This window comes from Chiloscyllium plagiosum, chromosome 21 (genome assembly GCF_004010195.1).
Source record: "Chiloscyllium plagiosum isolate BGI_BamShark_2017 chromosome 21, ASM401019v2, whole genome shotgun sequence".
Taxonomy (NCBI): domain Eukaryota; kingdom Metazoa; phylum Chordata; class Chondrichthyes; order Orectolobiformes; family Hemiscylliidae; genus Chiloscyllium; species Chiloscyllium plagiosum.
The window spans coordinates 32,278,076-32,298,417 of record NC_057730.1 but is presented as its reverse complement, the minus strand read 5'-3'; the positions used below and the strand labels follow the sequence as shown (position 1 = coordinate 32,298,417).

The following is a 20,342-nucleotide window of genomic DNA, read 5'->3' as shown; positions in this document are numbered from 1 at the left end:
ATCCCTTGGGGTTGGAGGGTTCCTGGGCGGAAGATGCCTCAGTCAAACCCATCGAGTCCAGCATCGCCTTCCTAACCTGCAATCTTCTTCCCGACCTCTCCGCCCCCACCCCAGTCTGACCTATCACCCTCACCTTGACCTCTTTCCACCTATCACATTTCCGACGCCCCTCCCCCAAGTCCCTCCTCCCTACCTTTTATCTTAGCCTGCTGGACAAACTTTCCTCATTCCTGAAGAAGGGCTTATGCCCGAAACGTCGATTCTCCTGTTCCCTGGATGCTGCCTGACCTGCTGCGCTTTTCCAGCAACACATTTTCAGCTCTGCAAGTATGACCCAACTCAGACTCTTGGCCTCTGTGTGAGTCCAATGTAGCGATTTCATGGCGACCCATTTGGTGGTCCTTTGGTCCAGTGTAGCCTCAGCATGGACCTCTGGCTTTGAAATGATTCAAGAAGTGGTCTCACGGCCTTGAGAGCATTAAGGTGAAGCCCAGAGTGATCTAGACTCAAGACCCGACACAGACCAGAGGCTAGGTGCCAACTTGGCCTTGGTTGGAAGGACTATTATTTTTAACTTGCTAATTTCTTTACTTTTCTAATTTATTCCAGTGATCTTTAATTCTGGACTTTTTATTTCTTTATTTTTCTAATTTTTCTTTCCTTAAAAATTTGTACTTAAGAATCTGTACCTAGGTACCTTTTGTACCTAAGAGGGCGTCGAAAGTGATGACTTGTAAACTTTTCATTGTACTCATTTGAGTACATGACAGTAAAGCTAATTCCAATTCAAACTTTAAATCTTTTGCAATTTTAGCGCACCACTTGCTCTCCCAATGCGTTTCTATACTCCACTTGGTGCAGTGTACCAGGGAAGATCAACTTGAGCTCATGGATCAGATATTTTACAGCCTGAATACAGAGTTCAGAACTTCAGACCATGAACTCTGTCCACTGTGTTTTTGTATTGTGCCAGTTGAATCTCGTTTTTCATGTGTTTATTGTTCATTATTTTGGCATTTACACTCTGGATAGATGCTTTGACTCTATATAGCCATTGTCACTCCCTTTGCCTTTAGTTCCATAACTTCTTTGTCATTAAATTTCTACCCTCCATTATATCCAGACTTTATTTTTCATTTTTTTCCCCTACCATCATCACAGCCATAAAACCCATCATATTTCTGACTTGTAGAATCACAGAATTTCCTTTAATTCTGAAGAATTCATATTGAAACATTGTTTCTTTTTGATGTTCCCAGACTTGCTAAGTATTTCCAGCACATCCTGTTTGTTCACACTTTCCTTACATTTAACACTTCAAGCCCTGACCTAAAAGTTATGTTCCTAAAACATGAACCATGAAAGTCAACTTTCTAAACTGTATTCTGACACATTACAAGCTTTTTTGCGCCAACAATGTCAGTGTGTTTCTATTGAAAGAAAATTTAGGACAGCAGTGTTTTCAGAAAGAATGAGGCCAGACTGCAGTTCACGACAGTTATATCTTTGCTGTCTTTTTTTCTCTGCACAGTATCTGGGCACATGGTCCTCAGAAACAGTGAAGGCCAGGATAATAGAAATGATGTATAGTTGGACATTGTGGCTGCCAAGTGAAATAAAAATCAGAGATGCCTATCAGATGCTGAAGAAGCAAGGTATGTAATATGTTACTGACTCAGTGCAAAGTGTGGAACGAGAAAAAATTGTATTTGTACAACATCTTTCGCAACTTCAGGATGTCCTTGACTTTTTGCCAAGGAACAACTTTTGAAGTGTGGTCACTGTTGTAATGTGGAAGCACAACAGCTAATTTGCACACAGTAATGTCCCACAAACAGCATTGCAATGATGTAAGCTTCTTTTAATGGCTGTGATCGAAATAAATATCAGCCAGGACACTAGGGAGAGCTCCCCTGCCCTTCTTCCAAATAATACTACAAAATCTTTATGTCTGAGAGTGCAAACATTGCCTTGTTTTAACATCTTATTCAGGGTGTAATTGTAATGTTACTGGATTAGTAATCCAAATGCTCAGGCTAATGTCCCAAGGACATGGATATAGATACCACCACAGAAAGTGGTGGGATTTACATTCATTTTATAAATCTGAAATATAAGGCTACCTTCAGTGATGGTGGTTGTTGTAAAAATCCATCTGGTTCACTAATATCATTGAGAGAAGGAAGACTGCTGTCCTTGAGTGTTCTAGCCCTACACATGGCTCTTAGCACGCCTCTTGAATGGCTTGTCCAGGCCATTCAAGATCCCTGCAGTTGGGGTGGGCATTGCATGAACATTTGTTTTTAAAAAATGATGGTTCTTCTCACATTCCTTACTCAATCGTCCCTTCTTGATACAACCATCGAATTCTTCCCACACCCATTTACTGGCTCCTGTTATCATAGTGTCTAGTCTCTTGTTCACTCTCCTTCCACATGTAAGATATAATTTTCCTGAGAGAGAATAAAACAGTTTGAAGAAAGTGTCACGGGTGTTAAATATTATCCATTTTACACTGCCTCTGTTTTCTGACATGGTGGAAAGCTGAATATGTACAATAATGTCACAATTACTGTTATTCTATTATAAATATTTTGTTTCCCTTCCTTGAATTTGTTTTCTTTCATTCTTCAGGTGTCATAAAGAAAGATCCTAAATTACCAAATGTGAAGCCTTTTCCACCACCTTCTCCGAGAATGAAGAGCTCACTTTTTGATGATGAAGAGAAATCGAAGGTTTTAAAAAAACTCCCCCACAGTACACACACTCAAACCTTCTACCTTAAAAGAGGTGGCTAATGAGTAGTAGATGCATTGGTGTTAATTTTCCAAAGATCCCATTAGACTGGAAAGTAGCAAATAGAAATAACTCCTCTATTCAAGAGAGGCAGGCAGAAAACAAGAAAATATCAGTCACTTAGTCTGACATCTGTCATGGGAATTGTATTATAATTGATCGTTAAGAAAGTTATAATTGAGCACTTGGGAAAGTCTCCATTTGGACGCAATACGGTTTTGTGGAAGGGAAATCCATGTTAAACCAATTTACTGGAGTTCTTTGGAGGATTAACATGGTCAGTGGATAAAAGGGAGTCTGTTGATATACTGTGCTTGGATTATCAGAAGGCATTTGTTGAGGTGGCATATAATTAGTTATTGAATAAAGTAGAAGTTCATAGTCTGGGGCAGTGGTTTCCAGCCTTTGAGGCACAAGGTCATGTTTTGAGTTTAGCTGCAACTCAGGATCTAACCTAAAGAAAATACAGAATTAACAGTTTATTTTCAATATTATATAAATCTAAAACCAAGTATATAACTATTTGTTTTGTCCTCGACTCACTACGTCTCAGGTTAATACCTGTGATTGTACGCTATCTACCAGTGCCTTGAAGTCTTGTTGTCATTTGAGTTTGTTAATCATATACAGTCAATCAAAAGAGTATCTGTGAGGTGGAAGTGAAACTAGAACTTCATTGTTGAGAACGTTGTCTCAGAGGTATGTGGAGTCAAAGTAAGCTCACTTTCAATGCACAGGATGATAGGAGTGGGTTTCATCGAAGTGCAATGCGAAACATTCACAATCCTTCAAGTCCTGCTGTAGTTGCCAAAAGACGTCTTTGGACAAAGATTTCACATGTCCTGCTACTGTGGAAGTACCATGTGACATGCTCTGAATTGCTGTTATTATTTCTTGTTTGTTCTTAAGGTCTTTGAATAAATAGGCAGTGGCCACAGTAATTGTTTCTTTAATTACTTCACCACCTGTGAATGATGGCAATTGAGCTTTCAAAATGGCCTTCAGCTCGTCAACTTGCTTTGCGCAAAGCATGCTGTTTAAGAGCATTTACAATGCATTGTCATATGGTGTCATTCCATATTCTCTTTTTCACTTGTACTGTATACTTTGTGAAATTTAAGGTAAACACTTATATTTTACAGTCATGAATAGAAATTCGTTTTCCTATTCTGCCTGCAAGTTTTGGTTACTTAAGTGATGAATTTGGATCATTTCTTATTATTGCTTAACCTTGCTGTTTGTGATACACTGGTCACACTGTATGTTGCCTCTGAATCAGCTCCTCTCGGACATCCAGAATTTGCTGCTGCTTTCAAGTATGGAGCTTGGGGAGGTGGCTGGGGGTGGGGTCACTCCTGTGGTCACAATTTATTTCTGGCACCCCTGATTGGTTTGCATCGTTCTGATTCTGGATTGGGGTGTGACTGTGTTTCCCATAATTCTTATTCATTTTGTATGGACCTTTTCGATAAGCAATTGTTGGGGAAAAAGTGCTGTAGATCTACAGAGAAGAGGCAGTGGAGTGGGACTAACTGAGCTATGATAAGAGAGATGCAGAGAAACCTAATGGGGTAAATAGTCTCCTGTGTTTCTAGTACTGTCATGTACTGGCTTCACACAACAGTTCCTGCTGTGTTACTTTGTTATTGCTTTGCATTGCCATCACAAAACTTATTTAACTCTGCAATGATGGTCTATCTGGACCAATCTGAACATGATGCAAAAGCTTGCAAAGCCTGATTTGGAGCATGCAATCTTCTGTAGCTGTGTAACTTCTGGAAGTGAAGGTCTCGCAGTGGCATGGCGATTGATGAATTCAGATAGTGAGGGAATGCAGATAGGCATTGAGTACAACTGTCAGGTGAGGGAATGCTAATGGGCAGAGAGAGCGACACACACAGTGAAAGAATGTAGACAAGCAGTGAGATCGCACATGGTGAAGGAACGTGGGTGGGCAATAAAATTAACTGTCAGAGATACACACAGAAAAGAAAGGTGAGCAGGTAATGAGATTGACAGTCAGAAACTGATCAATCAGTTGATTGTGATCTACATGTTGGTGACCATGGGAGTAGTGAGTAATGTACAATCATGGATATAAGATTGGCTAGCTGAGAAAACAGAATATGTGCAAAGGGCTCTTTTTCAGATGGGCAGAATACATTAAGTGGGGTCTCACAGGGGTCTCTGCTGGGCCTGCAACTTTTACAATTTATATCAATGACATAGACGATCAAACTTGCTGATGACGTTGAGATAGGTACGTGTGAAAATGGCAGAACAAAAATTAGATTAGATTAGATTAGATTAGATTACTTTACAGTGTGGAAACAGGCCCTTCGTCCCAACAAGTCCACACCGACCCGCCGAAGCGCAAACCACCCATACCCCTACATTTACCCCTTACCTAACACTACGGACAATATAGCATGGCCAATTCAACTGACCTGCACATCTTTGGACTGTGGGAGGAAACCGGAGGAAACCCACGCAGACACGGGAGAATGTGCAAACTCCACACAGTCAGTCGCCTGAGGCTGGAAATGTGAACTGATTATAGATATGTTAAGTTCAAAAATATGGCAGATAGAATACAATGTGGGAAAATATTAAGTTCATTTTGGCAGGAAGAATAAAAACACAATTATTTGAACAGCTGCAGAATTCTGATGTGAAGTGGAATCTAGGTGTTCTACTGTTTGAGTCATAAATAGTGAGAATGTAAGTACAGCAAGTGATTAAAAGGCTAATGGAATGCTCCTTTATTATGAGAGGAATTGAAAATAAAAGTAATAGTATTATTTTTGGTGGTGTGACTTTGTAACTCTCCGTTAAAAGGCTTTGGACCAGGTGGTTAAATAATTTTAAGGTGGTGGTAGGCAATCAAACCTGGAATTTGGAACAGCTAGGTCAGGCATAATCTTATTAAATGGTGGAGCAGAATTGAAGGGCTGAGCTTTCATATTGACCTTTGGGATTAAAGGAGAAATGTAAAGGTGATCATTATTTTCTTATCTTAATCTCAATTCCTACCAAGTGGTGGTGTGTTACTAAAACTTGGGCAAAACAGTGGAATATGGCTTCTTAGAAATGTTTTAGATGTTCTCCAAAAGAAACTTAGTGTAAATATGGAATGTCAATAAAATGTGATATCAAGGGTTGGAGAGTCTCCGCTTTCCCTATTCAGGTGACAAATAACTCAAAGAATCTGTGAAAAATGAATCTTTTCTGTGAACTTTTGTCCCCACAGCTCCTTGCAAGACTTCTGAAAAGTAACAACCCAGAGGACTTGCAGGCTGCCAACAGACTCATCAAAAATGTCATCAAAGAGGTGAGTTCATTTACAATATCTGGCAAATTATTCTTAACCCAAATGCTAACCTATCCTTCCAACTTTTGTAAATCAGAATTTTGGTCAATTGATCATTGACTCCCTGACCTATTAATGTATTTCCATTGAATCATTTAACCCAAGATTGATGAGGTAAGGTGCCTCCAGGTCTGTCTTACAAATTAGTCTGAATAACTCAGCAATTTGACTGGAATTTCCTTTGCAACACATTGAGATAAAAGGTAATGGGTTTTGGTTCAGTGGAAAACTTACGTTAATTGGGGCAGGAAGCTTGCTGGAGGATCCCACCCTTGACTCTGGTCTCCTTATCAGATTAACCTGGCTGGGGAGTGTTGCAAAAGTGGCAGTTATTTTCAGGCATAGAATTGACCAAGGATCCCAATACTCAGTGGAAAGTAAGTTTTTTGAAGGTGGCCACAGGTAAACAGCCAATGAACACTCTACATTTAGTCTTGCTCATGAAAATTTGTGCCACACACGTCATTATCTGCCCTGCAAAACTACAGTTTAACATTCTTGAAAGAAAAAAGGTAGTTAATACAATTGCAGTTTCTAGTTACCCAATAAATTCTCAAATTGAAGTTGTTTACAGGACCAAGAGAAGACTGAGAAAATCACCAAACGGATACATGCCATTGAGGAAGTACAAAACAATACAAAGCTGCTGAATGAGATGCTGAACTTGTACCAGAGAGACAGTTTGCCCAAAGACCAGATAGAAATACTAAAGGTGACATTTTGTACAAACTACAGCAACCATTTGACTAGATTCTAGCCTGTAATTTACTTTTGAATATCTTACTTTCTGTTGTTTTTAACAATATTATTTTCACTGTGGGTTTATGGTATCTCAGTGTCTTCCCTGCTGTTTTGTGTACAGGGCTTGTATCAGCGCTGTGAGAAACTGCGGCCGACACTGTTTAGACTTGCAAGTGATACCACAGATAACGATGAAGCTTTGGGTAAGTTTGCTGTTTGAGGGGTTTCAGAGAGTATTTCATTTAGTGGGGATTGGTCTGGAGTATGAAAGTTGAATGAAATTGCTTCCAGCCAAGTGCCAGTTGAGAAGCCTCAGTAATGGTGATTCCTTTTCCAATGTTTTAGTGGAAATTCTGCAAGCCAATGATTCGCTCACCCTTGTGGTCAACTTGTACAAGAAAATAGTGGAGGGACATGAAGAGGACAAAGCGACCTCAAAAGAATCAGCTTCCACAGGTAATTCTAGGTACCTGCCTGTTACTCATCTCAAATATCAATGCGCAGTTTCAACAACGTTTATTTAGTGTGTTTTCCGATGAAGAGTTTTTAGAATGGAGACAAAATATGGTAATACTCGGCAGGCCAGGCAACATCTGTGGAGAAGGAAATGAAATTAACCTTTGAAGTCAATGATGTTTCAACAGAATAGGGAAAATGTTCCAGATGTTTTCTTAAAATGATTTGTTGGTGATTCATGAAAACCATTCACTAAGCTGTCATTTATGGCCCAACCCTAATTATCCTGAAGAAGGTGGTAAAGTGCTGCCTTCTTGAATAGCAGCTGTTCAAGAACATCCAAGATAAAATGGGTATATTTTCTTAAAATTAAGGAAGTAAAAACACATTCTTTGTAAAATTCTTGTGTCACAATATTAGTGGTGCTCGGACTCAAAGTAGAGTATTGGTTAGGATTTAAAGTTATTGAACTTGATGGAAGTGTTGTTAAGTGCCCAGGTCAGAGCGTGAGCTTGGAGAGGTTGGTGTCAGAGTGCAAGCATGGAATGTTGGAGTTGGGGAGATTTGAGTGCCTCAGCTGGGTTTAAGAAGTGAGCTGGAGTCAGAATGCGAGCATATTGGGTAGGTGGGATAACAGACAATTCCGAGTTAACAGGGTTGAGAGGCTGACCATAGAAAGGTAAGAGTGCATGTGCTCAGTGGCTGAATTATAGATTGACTTTTGATTTTTGGAATTAGGAACTAAACTCTATCCTTTCATTTTTGAAGCTGATACCATGCTGGCAGATTTAACTGATTTGGAATCCGACTTGACAAGTTCTGGAACCGTCTCTAATCTAGACTCCAAGAAGCAGCTGCCTTCCTGGCTTGATGAAGAGCTAATGTCTTTGGGTGTGTGATATTCCTGCTTTTTAACAAATTAAAATAGCATTCAGTCACAGAACTGCCTCAGTCTGCAGTTTGCTGTTGCATTATGCAAAGTTTCACCCCTTGACTATACCCTTTCTCTGTTCTTGATTGGTCAAACTTGTTTGACTCAGTTGCATTTTACTTGCCTTTTGAATTGGAAGATAGTGGGTTCAACCCCACTTCATACTTCAACTGACACTCGCAAAGCAATACAAGGAGAGTGCTGCAATTTTAGAGGTAATATCTTTCAGATTAGATTTGGGACTGAAGACACACTTAGATGGAAATTGAGGTGTAATTGGGAAACAAAGACTTGATGTTCAGAGTTTGGGATGATCGACCTTTGTCACCAAGCTTTGGAATCATTGATTCCTTTCCCCACTTTCCCTTTGACTGCATGAGATCTCTGAATGGTCTAAAATGTTGATTAAAATTGTTTAATGATGCCTGCACTGATAATCATGGATCAAATTATAGATTGATATTTAGAGAGATCATTCTTTTGATATGGGTCACTAATTTCTGTATGGTGACACAATGATATATTACTTTTCCAGGGCTGAATGATCCTCCAATGATGCAGCAAGTGCAGAGATCTGTGAATAGGAACACATCTGAGGTAAGCAATATACAGAGTAGAGTATCTTACCCCGTCCTCAGGTGCATGGGCTGCACATGACTGAATGTTGTTTGTTTGTTTGTTTGTTTTCCTTGTTTCCCTGGATTGGGTCAAGGAAGTCCATTGAATTGCGTATGTTTATGGGCAAAGTACAGCAATTGTTTGCATTTCTCTTCTGCAAGATGGCTGACCAGGAAACTCTCCTACTGTCTGTCATTGAAAGGATTTACAGGCTGACAACACCCTATTTGGCCACCTTTATGAATGCACCTTCCCTGACCAAAATATCCTGGCCTGGTTTTCAAAATCCAGAGCTTCTGGCCAGCAGCGCTTTAGGACTTCCTGCAAATAGACTGTGCATTGGTACACTGTATGAATGTGTGTGTTTATTGATGTGTTGAGTGAATGGGGTGTGTGTCAGGTTTGCAGATCACTCCATAAGATTTAGGTAGCCCATCCAGATGCTCCTTCAACCTGTTTCTCATTGCACAGAAAACATTTGGATGTTTTCCCCTATTCCAGTCCATGAATAACTCTTATTCTCAGTGTCCTGATGTGTCTCTAATGTTGCAGGAAGTTATTCCATCTGAAACAATATCAAACTCCACGACCAATGGCAGCCGAGGCCTGGCTGGCCTGGATCTCCTGGGGAAGACGGCAATGGAACAATCTCTTGGACCCCGCATGTCAACTATCCGATGGTGAGAAACCACATCCACCTCCTGGTCCCTCTAAACTAAAAACAGAAAGTGACTGAGGAACAGTTCTAAAGAAGATTCATTGGACTCTAAATGTAAACTCTGCTTTTCTCTCCAAAGTTACAGTACTATACTCCCTCAGTAATCCTGCAGTTAAAGTATTGTATTCCCTCAGTAAAGCCGCAATTACACTGGGTTGCACTCCCTCAGTGATGGCACAGTTGCAATGGGCTGTACTCCCTCAATAATGCCCCAATTAAAATGGGCTGCACTCCCTCAGTAATGCCCCAGTTATAGGGATGTATTCCCTCAGTAATGCCCCAATTACGTTGCTGTATTCCCTCAGTAATCCTCCAATTATAATGAGCTGCACTCTCTTATTAATGTCCCAATTACAATGGGCTGTACTCTTATTAAGGTCCAAGTTACAATGGGCTGTACTCCCTCAGTAATGCCCCAATTACAATGGGCTGTACTGCCTCAGTAATGCCCCAGTTACAACTGGCTGCACTCCTCAATAATGCCCCAGTTGCAGTGGGCTGCATTCCTTCAGAAATGCCCTAATTCCAGGGCTGCACTCCCTCTGTAATCCTCCAGTTACAGTGAGCTGCACTCCCTCATAATGCCGAAGTTAGAGGGCTGCACTCTTTCAGTAATGCCCCAGTTACAGGGCTACACTCTCTTAATAATGCCCCAGATATAGGGATGTATTCTCTCAGTAATGCCCAAATTACAGTGCTGTATTTCCTAAGTCATGTTTCAGTTACAGTACTGCATTCCCTCAGTAATGCCCCAGTTCCAGCTCTGCGCTCCCTCAGGAATGCCCCAGTTACAGTACCAAATGCCCTCAGTATTCCTTCAGTTACAATGGGCTGCACACCCTCAGTAATGCCCCAGTTACAATGGGCTGTAGTCCCTCAGAAATGCCCCAGTTACAATACTGTACTCCCTCAGTAATCCTTCAGTTACAGTGCCGTGTTCCCTCAGTAATCCTCCAGTTATAATGGGCTGCACTCCCTCAGTAATGCCCCAATTATAGGGCCGCACTCACTCATTAATGCCCCATTTACAATGGGCTGCACTCCTTCACAAATGCCCCAGTTATAGTACTGTATTCCCTCAGTGATCCTCCAGTTATAATTGGCTGCATTCCCTCCGTGATGCTCCAGTTACAATGGGCTGCACTCAGGAATCCCCCAGTTACAATTGGCTGTACTCCCTGAATAATGCCCCAGTTACAGTTGTGTACTCCCTCAGCAATGTCCCAGTTACAGTACTGCATTCCCTCAGTAATACCCCAGTTACGATACTGTACTCCGTCAGTAATGCCCCAGTTGCAGTGCTGTATTCCCTCAATAATGTCCCAGTTCCAGGGCTGCACTCCCTCATTAATGCCCCAGTTACAATGGGCTGTACTCCCTGAATAATGCCCCAGTTACAGTTGTGTACTCCCTCAGTAATGTCCCAGTTACAGTACTGTACTTCCTCAGCAATGTCCCAGTTACAGTACTGTATTCCCTCAGTATTCCTCCAGGTACAATGTGCTGCACTCCCTCAGTAATGCCCCAGCTACAATGGGCTGCACTCCCTCAGCAATGCCCCAGTTGCAGTACTGCACTCCCTCCGTAATGCCCCAGTTGCAGTACTGTATTCCCTCTGTAATACCCCAGTTACAATACTGTATTCCCTCCGTAATGACCCAGTTACAATTGACTGTACTCCCTCAGGAATGCCCCATTACAGAACTGTATTCCCTCAGCACTGCCCACTTACAGTACTGCACTCCCTGAGTAATGCCCCAGTTACTGTACTGCACTCCTTCAGCAATGCTCCAGTTACAATTGGCTGCACTCCCTCAGTTATGCCCCCGTTACAATGCTCTGCACTCCCTCATTAATGCCTCCGTTACAGTACTGTACTCCCTCAGTAATCCTCCAGTTACAGTACTGTACTCCTCAATAGTCCTCCAGTTTCAATAGGCTGTACTGCCTCATTAATGCCGCCATTACAGTGGGCTGCACTCCCTCAGTAATGCCCCAGTTATAATGGGCTGTACTCCGTCAGTAATCCTTCAGTTAGAGTGCTTTGTTCCTTCAGTAATGCCCCAGTTAGAAGGCTGCACTCCCTCAGTAATGTCCCAGTTTTACGGCTGTATGCCTCAATAATCCTTCAGTTACAGTGCTGTGTTCCCTCAGTAATCCTCCAGTTATAATGGGCTGCACTCCCTCAGTAATGCCCCAATTATAGGGCCGCACTCACTCATTAATGCCCCATTTACAATGGGCTGCACTCCCTCACAAATGCCCCAGTTACAATACTGTCCTCCCTCAGTAATCCTTCAGTTACAGTACTGTACTCCGTCAGTAATGCACCAGTTACGATACTGTACTCCCTCAGTAATCCTCCAGTTATAGTACTGTATTTCCTCTAATCCTCCAGTTACAATAGACTGCATTCCCTCAGTAATGCCCCAGTTACAATGGGCTGTACTCCTGCAGTAATGCTCCAGTTACAATGGGCTTTACTCCCTCAGTAATACCCCAGTTACAATGGGCTATACTCCCTCAGTAATGCGCCAGGTACAATGGGCTGCATTCCCTCAGTAATGCCCCAGTTACAATTGGCTGTGTTCCTTCAGTAATGCCCGAGTTACAGTACTGCATTCCCTCAGTAATACCCCAGTTATGATACTGTACTCTGTCAGTAATGCCCCAGTTACAGTGCTGTATTCCCTCAATAATGTCCCAGTTCCAGGGCTGCACTCCCTCATTAATGCCCCTGTTACAATGGGCTGTACTCCCTCAGTAATCCTTCAGTTACAGTACTGTATTCCCTCTGTAATCCTCCAGTTATAATGGGCTGCACTCACTTATTAATGCCCCAGTTACAGGGCCACACTCATTTATGCCCCATTTACAATGGGCTGCACTCTCTCAGTATTACCCCAGTTACAATACTGTAATCTCTCAATAATCCTTCAGTTACAGTAATGTATTGCCTCAGTAATGCCCCATGTAGAGGACTGTACTCTCTCAGTAATCCTCCAGTTACATTGGGCTGCACTCCCTCAGTTATGCCCCAGTTACAGTGCTTATTCCCTCAGTAATGCCCAAGTTACAGGGTTGCACTGTCTCAGTAATGCTCCACTTAACAGTACTGTATTCCCACAGTAATGTCCCAGTTACAGTGCTGTCTTCCCTCAGTAATGCCCCACTCACAGGGCTGCACTCCCTCAGTAATGGCCCAAGTAAAATGGGCTGCACTCCCTCAGTGATACAGTACTGTATTCCCTCAGCACTGCTCCACTTACAGTACTGCACTCCCTCAGCAATGCACCAATTACAATGGGCTGCACTCCCTCAGTTATGCCACCGTTACAATGCGCTGCACTCCCTCATTAATGCCTCAGTTACAGGGCTGCGCCCTATCAGTAATGCCGCAGTTAGAGTACTGTATTCCTTCTGTACTGCCCCAGTTACAGTGCTGCACTCCCTCATTAATGCCTCTGTTACAGTACTGCACTCCCTTAGTAATGCCCCAGTTACAGGGCTGCGCCCTATCAGTAATGCCGCAGTTAGAGTACTGTATTCCTTCTGTACTGCCCCAGTTACAGTGCTGCACTCCCTCAGTAATGCCTCAGTTACAGTACTGTACTCCCTCAGTAGTCCTCCAGTTACATTGGGCTGTACTGCCTCATTAATGCCACCATTACAGAGGGCTGCACTCCTTCAGTAATGCCCATTACAAGGTTGCAATCCCTGAGTAATGTCCCAGTTAGAGTACTGTATTCCTTCTGTAATGCCCCAGTTACAGTGCTGCACTCCCTCAGTAATGCCTCATAGTACTGTACTCCCTCAGTAATCCTCCAATTACAGTACTATACAATGGGCTGGAATCCTCCGTAATTCCCTAGTTACATTACTATATTCCCTCAGTAATTCCCCAGTTAGTGGGCTGCACTCCCTCAGTAATGCCCCAGTTATTATGGGCTATTCTCCCTCAGTAATGCCCAAGTTAGAGTACTTCACTCCCTCAGTAATGTCCCAATTACAGTACTGTACTACCCCAGTACAGTGCTGCCCTCCTTCAGTACTGAACCTTTGAGACTGCCATGCTCCCTCAGTGTTGCCCTGATAGTGCTGTTCTCACACTGTATTGCTCAAACTTTGCTGTACTCCATCAGTACTACCCTTCCAATGCTGTGTGCACTTAATACTACCCCCAAAAATGCTGTTCTCCTTCAGTCCTGTCTCTGACAATGCTGCATTCGTTCTCTACGCTATAAGTGTGTGAAGAGAGTCTTGAGACTCCTCACGAAATCGAAGATTCTTTCAGGAAGCAGGATACCAAACACAATCTAAGCGATTTCAACTCCTTTTCAAAATTCTATTTGATGTCTGACCAGGGACCAGCCTCAAGTGAAACCCACGTTGAATGAGCTTCAGAACCAATCCCTGACCCACCAGCTGGCTGCAGCCAAGGATTCCAGCTCTCCTGCAACATCAGCTCAACTCACAACAACTCTTCTCCCTCAATGGACAATGCCTTTTTCTGGAGCAGCAGAGTTCTGCCAGGACTCTGCCTCCCAGCCACTCTGCACTGTATCCGTCTCACCCACTCCACAGATCCCATCACCTGCCAGATGCCAGGAAGCTGGCACAGATGACCTGTCCTTGAAGAATGTCTTTGTGCCTTTGGAGAACATTAAAGCAAGTAAGTGTAACAGAACAATAGGAAGAAAAAGGTCATTAATTAAGAGGGATTTCCAACCCTCCTCTGAGTTTGACCAAACTGGGACTGGATCGTATAGTTTGAAATCATGGCAGATTCACTGGGCAGAGGCAGTTTTCTTAGTGAGCTTTTGGGCCTATGGTCAGCAAACAGTTTTTAACATCCACAAGGATTTGTAACTGGAAAGAGCTAAGGAAGGGAAATGGAAGTTAGACCATTTGAGCGTCTGTGATTCAGCCAGATGGGCCAAATGGCATCCTCATCTGTGCTTTTCTTTGCAATCCATCTTCAGTAACTGAAACAACCACAACTAGTATTTATATGGTACTTTTTAACATAGTAATTTTCCCCAATGTTCTTCACAGAAACTTAAATTTATTTTTCAATAAGACTCATTTTTTTATATAGATATTCTTATTGAAAATTTAACATATTCTTACAAGTTTACAAATTTAAAAAAAACCCAAGTATAAACATTGATATACAATTAAATCTTAAATAAGTAATAACCAAAATTTAACAAAAGAAAAATACCGAGGAAAAAAAAACAAAACTCAACTAACTACTAATCTAACTGACAACTAACCAGAGTGTATAATTAAGTCTCTTACGTTATTCAAATAAGAGAAAAAAAACAACCGACGGATAACATAGAAATTGGGTAGTGAGATACATGCTCGGAATGTATTAACATCAAATCGTAACAAAACCTGTATTCGTGCAAGACTCATATTTTTAAACTCTGTTCCCCTAGTTCTACTTTAGCATCTTAAAGGAAGAGAGGTGGAGAAGTTTGAAATAGAATTCTACGTAAGATTGGGCTTCAGAGATCAATGGGAGGGAGGAGGGTGGGTGTAGACTAAGCTGAGGATAGTATATCCTCATCTTCCAGTCAACAGATGCTAAGACCAGTTTTCGACCCAATGTTGCAGTGAGATCAGGCAAAACAGGAAAGCAGGATCGGAGTTGTCCAACTGTCAGCAGCAAAACCAACATAATTTCCTTCCTCCATTTAAACCCGCAGGTAGTGTTCCACCCGTCACAGTCTTTGACAAAGATGGTTTCCAAGTCCTCTTCCACTTTGCCAAAGCCCTTCCTGTGGGGAGGCCTGATCTTTTGGTTGTTGTCATCACACTGCTGAACTCATCGCCAACACCCATAAAGAATATCACGTTCCAAGCTGCAGTGCCAAAGGTAAGGCTGTAGCTGCTTATTGCAGGTGTGTGTGTTTGTGCTTCATGCATATAAATGTAACTGGATAATGTGACTGGTGAGTGCTTCATTTGTGCCTGGTGTCTGCTGGAAATCTACTCTTTGTACATGTTGTCGTGTGATTTCATAGGGTGTTGCATTGAGGTATTTTGGTTATCAAGTTGTTGCTTTGAGTATTTGTGATTGCAGGTGATGAAGGTGAAGCTGCAACCTGCCTCTGGCACAGAGCTCCCTGCATTCAATCCTGTCCTCTCACCTCCTGTCATTTCGCAAGTTATGCTCCTTGCCAACCCCAAGAAGGTAAGGAATTTGGTGGACACTTCGCTTTCAGTAAATCAGTTCTGATTGTATTCTGGAAAGTTTCATTCCATCCCCTCCCAATCATTGGTCACCAAACACTTGACCTCACTTAGTGCTGCATACCTGAATATTTGTCATCCACATGTTTGACCTTGTTAGAATAGTAAAATGATTACAGCGGAGGAGTAGGCCTTACAGCCCACTGTGTCTGAGCTGGCTGTCTGCAAGGGGAAATTAGTAGGCCTGAAAACATTTTCTTTTCGAATAACTTCTCATTTATTTTTTGAAAGTCTTAATCAAATCTAACCACTCATTGAGTACCCCACCATTGGAAAATGAATGGACGTTTCCTTCCCTAATTGGATGATTGGTCATTGGTCTTTTCATGTCCATCTCTGATCATTGTTTGTTGCTACGATTGCTTTCACTTACAACAATGCCCAGGCATATAATCTTCAAATCATAGAATCTCTGAGACAACATTGATTTACAGGATCCACTCTGCTCCTCTGAAGAAACAATTCATTTTTGTTTGGTCCCATTTCATTCTCTTCAAATTTTAAGTCTGTTCAAACTGGCAAGGTTCAAGAAATATAATTTTTATTTAAATCGGCAGCTGCAATTAGTGGAGTGTCACAAGGGTCAGTGTTTAGGCCTCAGTTATTTACAATCTATGATAATGATTTGGGTAAACACAACCATACCAACAGTTAGGAGCAGAAGTAGGTCATTTTTGCCATTTAAACCCGCTCCACCATTCAATTAAATCAAAGAGACTTGAGAATATCTGAGATGGGAATGCAAGCTGTTGAGAAAACATAATTTGTACAACAGGATATCAATGGGTTAAGTCAGTGGGGAATAAGGGGGGGAAGATAAAATGTAACATGGGAAATGTGAGCTTTATTACTTTGGTTGCAAGAATAGAAAAACTTTTTTAAAGGACATACTTTTGAATGTTAGTGTTTGGAAGGACTTGGTTTATACTTGTACAAGGAACACAAAAAAGGTTAGCATACAGATACAGTGAGCAATTAGAGAGGCAAATTGCATGGTTACCTTTTATTGCAAGTGTTTTGGGGTACAATAATGAGATTATGGACCCTGGTGAGACCACATCCAGAAGTCTGTGCATAGTTTGGCCTTCATAATTCCAGGAAAGATGCACTTCAATTGGCAAGCAAAGATTCACTAGATGGATGAGAGGCTGAATAAAATTGGGGCAATATTCTTTGCAGTCTAGAAGATTGAGTTTTGAAATACTAAAGATTCTAAAGAAGCTTGACAGGGAGTCACTGAGAGATTGTCTCCCCTATCTGGGGAATCTAGAACAACATCATAGGCTCATTATGAGGATTGATCATTTTGCACCGATTTAAGTAAAATCATCTTTTAAAGGGGTTGTGAATTTTTGGAATTCTCTACCATAAAGTGTTGCATATGGTCAAGTCTGAGATAGGCCAAAATTTGGTGTTTTGGCGAATTGAGAGATATGGGAGCAGATATGAATGTGGAGTTGAGGTAGAAGGTAGCCATAATCATATTGAATTATGGAGCAGGCTGGAGGGGCCATATCATTTATTCCTACTCATTTTTTATGTTAATTTGTGCTTCATCGACTTGAAGGTTGTTTGTTTTGGTGGACCAAAAAACACAATTTGCTGGAGAAACTCAGCAAATCTGGCAGCATCTGTGGAGAGAAAGCACAGTTAATGTTTCAAGTCTAGAGACCTTCTTCAGAACATTTTTATGGAACAAAGTCTGTTTTGTTACAAGCTGTTTGTACTCTGGTACTGACATCAATGTAAAGATGAAGGGTCAACATACTATTGGACTTTCTTATTTCAGGAAGAACATATTATTGGAAGGCATTTGTCAAATGACTTTCATGTGATTCCATACTCCGTGTTGGCTACTGAACAGCCCATCTTTGTGATCCACCACCTCCCAGCCCCAATTATTCATCCTCACAAGTCTCGTTTCCTGAAGCCAGTTGGTTATTAAAAAGATTCAGTGTCAGTCAATCAGTTTTTTCCCCAATCTCCAGTATTTTTATAACTGTTAATCAAAAGCATTCAAAGAAAAATGCTCCATGCTTCTAATTCTGTGATTCTATAAAGTGGGACTAATGTAGATTCAGTGTTTTTTGGTGTTACAGACTTGATTGGCCAAGCAGCCTCCACTGTACTGTATGATTCTATCTTTTGTTTCCTCCTGAAAAGCTCTCTACTTGAGATTATTTCATTTTGGGAGACTCCAAAATAATGCTGAAGTGTTGGCAACTCTGCAATATGAATTGTGGTTATTTATAGATTTTCTTTTTGTTTTGTGTCTGATTTCAGGAGAGGGTTCGCTTGCGTTATAAGCTGCTCTATACTTTGGCTGAACAGATCTTCACAGAAGTCGGGGAAGTCACAGAGTTCCCAGCCATGGAAAATTGGGGCAATCTTTGAGGAGTGAATATATCAGTGTGAAGGATGACTATAGAAGGACACAGTTCCTGGGGATACCACCACTAACTATGAAGGCTTATCACTGTTTTCTTATCAAAATTGCCACAGAATTCCCTGGAATTACATTGGATTCCACTCTGAGAGTGATTGACAATTATTGAATGATTTTATGTTTGCAAGGAAATGTTGCAACTTTAGGCATATCCAGACACACGGTGAGGTTGGAAGGGCTTTTTTTTTTGTTATGTTGGTTCTTGTTCACTTTTCTGTAGAATTGGAGCATGGAGCAGATGCAGAATCATAGAGATTAATACTTATTCTGTACAGGTGGAATTTGATTCCTGCCCCAACATCATATTATCGAATTGTTTAGCCTATCTAAAGTTAGATCATGCATTCGGCATCAGCTAGCAGGGGACACTTTTGGCCCCAACGATTAGGCATACATCCCGGCATCACATCAAAGAGATGCTTTCTTTTCTCAGAGATAGACTTAAAATCCAACAATCACAACTGGGAATTTTCTGTTACACCCAACTTCAGTTACATCTTTTTGATCAGTGTGGTTAAATGGCACACTGTGCCAATTATCCATGACACATGGAGGGGACCCTGATCTTGACCCTTGTTTCAAGTGTATATCTGCTGATTGCATAACCTGATATAAGTTTTCACCTCCCACTAACAACACTTATGTCTCCTGAACTTCAGCCCTGGCGATTAGCTATGGTTCCATACCACCAGTGAGTTGCTGTTCCATTTGATTATGTACTGGGCTATCCGACAACCACTGTATGGAAAATTGAAGCTGTACAAATTTGCACAGATGTTATTATTTGGGGTGCCAGAGAATTCCTGTTCCATCAGTAGATGTCACCCATCTACAAAGCACACAATACTCTTTTCAAAGCAATTAAACTAAATTAATAAAATTATACTTACAGTTCCTGATGTAAAAAATTAAATTGTCAAATGAAACTTGCAATATTTAAATTAAAATTTAGTTTTGGGTGCAAGTATTGTAAACCCCTGTCATGCCTACTAATCGCAGAAGGCCTCAAGCTTGCCAAAGGACACTGTGTGCTCTCTCTCCAGGGACACATGGATGTAATTTCAGTAGTCACTCAGGTCTAAAAATTGCTCTCTATAGCCTGCTGCCTGGACCTGTCAATGATAGTTTGGCCAGCCCCAGAAGCGGACTCGTGAAGGGGTCCTCTGATCCTCACAACTGCTCTGTCCATGGTTAGGAGCAAGATTAGGAGCATGCGACTGAAGTGCAACCAAAAATTCAAAAGCAGCCCTCTCAAGAATTGAAAGAGGGTCTGTAACCTGTGTATATGTAGAACATCAAGGCAGCAAAAATTACTGGCAGCCTATGAACTATCTTAATCTCCTGTTATGTGGTGTCCATGAACTATCTTAATCTCCTGTTACATGGAACTGCTCATGCAACACCTTCCATACCCATTTATTGTAATCACTTGCACCCCATAAGATGTAGAATTGACCTCTCAGCACAAGCACAAGAGAATGAAGAGAATGTCGTCTCTTAATTTCCTATTCTAAGGTCCTCCAACTCTTTGATCCTTGGATCCTTGGCAGTAATTGTCACCATATGCTTGTCTGCTATCTTATATGTGTAATCCACCACACGTGAGCAACTTTGGTATGGAGATAGAAGAAGCTAATGTTGGGGGAGGGTGCTTCATAGGAACAAAAATAGGTCTCACAACCCCGCAAATTTGTTCTGCATCCTTGAGTCGTTTTGCTTTTTGTCCCCAACAGTGAATTATCCGAAAGTGATGTGGTTAGTATTTGCAACACATTGTGTGAATAGGAAAATTCAGATGTGACAGTGACACCTAGAGGTTCTGATTTGGAGATGCCAGTGTTGGACTGGGGTGTACAAAGTTAAAAATCACACATCAGGTTATAGTCCAACAGGTTTATTTGGAAGCACACTAGCTTTCAGAGCGATGCTCCTTCAGGTGGTAGTGGAGGGCTCAATCCTAACACAGAATTTATAGCAAAAATTTACAGTGTGATGTAACTGAAAT

General features: G+C 41.5%; 1 protein-coding gene across 2 annotated transcripts in view; it reads left to right on the top strand.

Annotated features, from left to right (window-relative positions):
* LOC122560719 (ADP-ribosylation factor-binding protein GGA1-like) overlaps positions 1 to 20,230 on the top strand; it is a 43,538-nt gene extending 23,308 nt beyond the window's left edge. For both annotated transcript variants that reach the window (XM_043711685.1, XM_043711684.1), the window contains exons 5-17: positions 1,532 to 1,655; positions 2,635 to 2,735; positions 6,047 to 6,127; positions 6,741 to 6,878; positions 7,029 to 7,110; positions 7,253 to 7,363; positions 8,132 to 8,254; positions 8,830 to 8,891; positions 9,465 to 9,592; positions 13,995 to 14,302; positions 15,345 to 15,514; positions 15,722 to 15,832; positions 18,175 to 20,230. In XM_043711685.1, coding sequence (XP_043567620.1) covers positions 1,532 to 1,655; positions 2,635 to 2,735; positions 6,047 to 6,127; positions 6,741 to 6,878; positions 7,029 to 7,110; positions 7,253 to 7,363; positions 8,132 to 8,254; positions 8,830 to 8,891; positions 9,465 to 9,592; positions 13,995 to 14,302; positions 15,345 to 15,514; positions 15,722 to 15,832; positions 18,175 to 18,285 — 1,650 coding nt within the window. In that variant the 3' untranslated portion in view covers positions 18,286 to 20,230. The remainder of the gene's footprint in view (positions 1 to 1,531; positions 1,656 to 2,634; positions 2,736 to 6,046; positions 6,128 to 6,740; positions 6,879 to 7,028; positions 7,111 to 7,252; positions 7,364 to 8,131; positions 8,255 to 8,829; positions 8,892 to 9,464; positions 9,593 to 13,994; positions 14,303 to 15,344; positions 15,515 to 15,721; positions 15,833 to 18,174) is intronic.
* Positions 20,231 to 20,342: the final 112 nt, after the last annotated feature.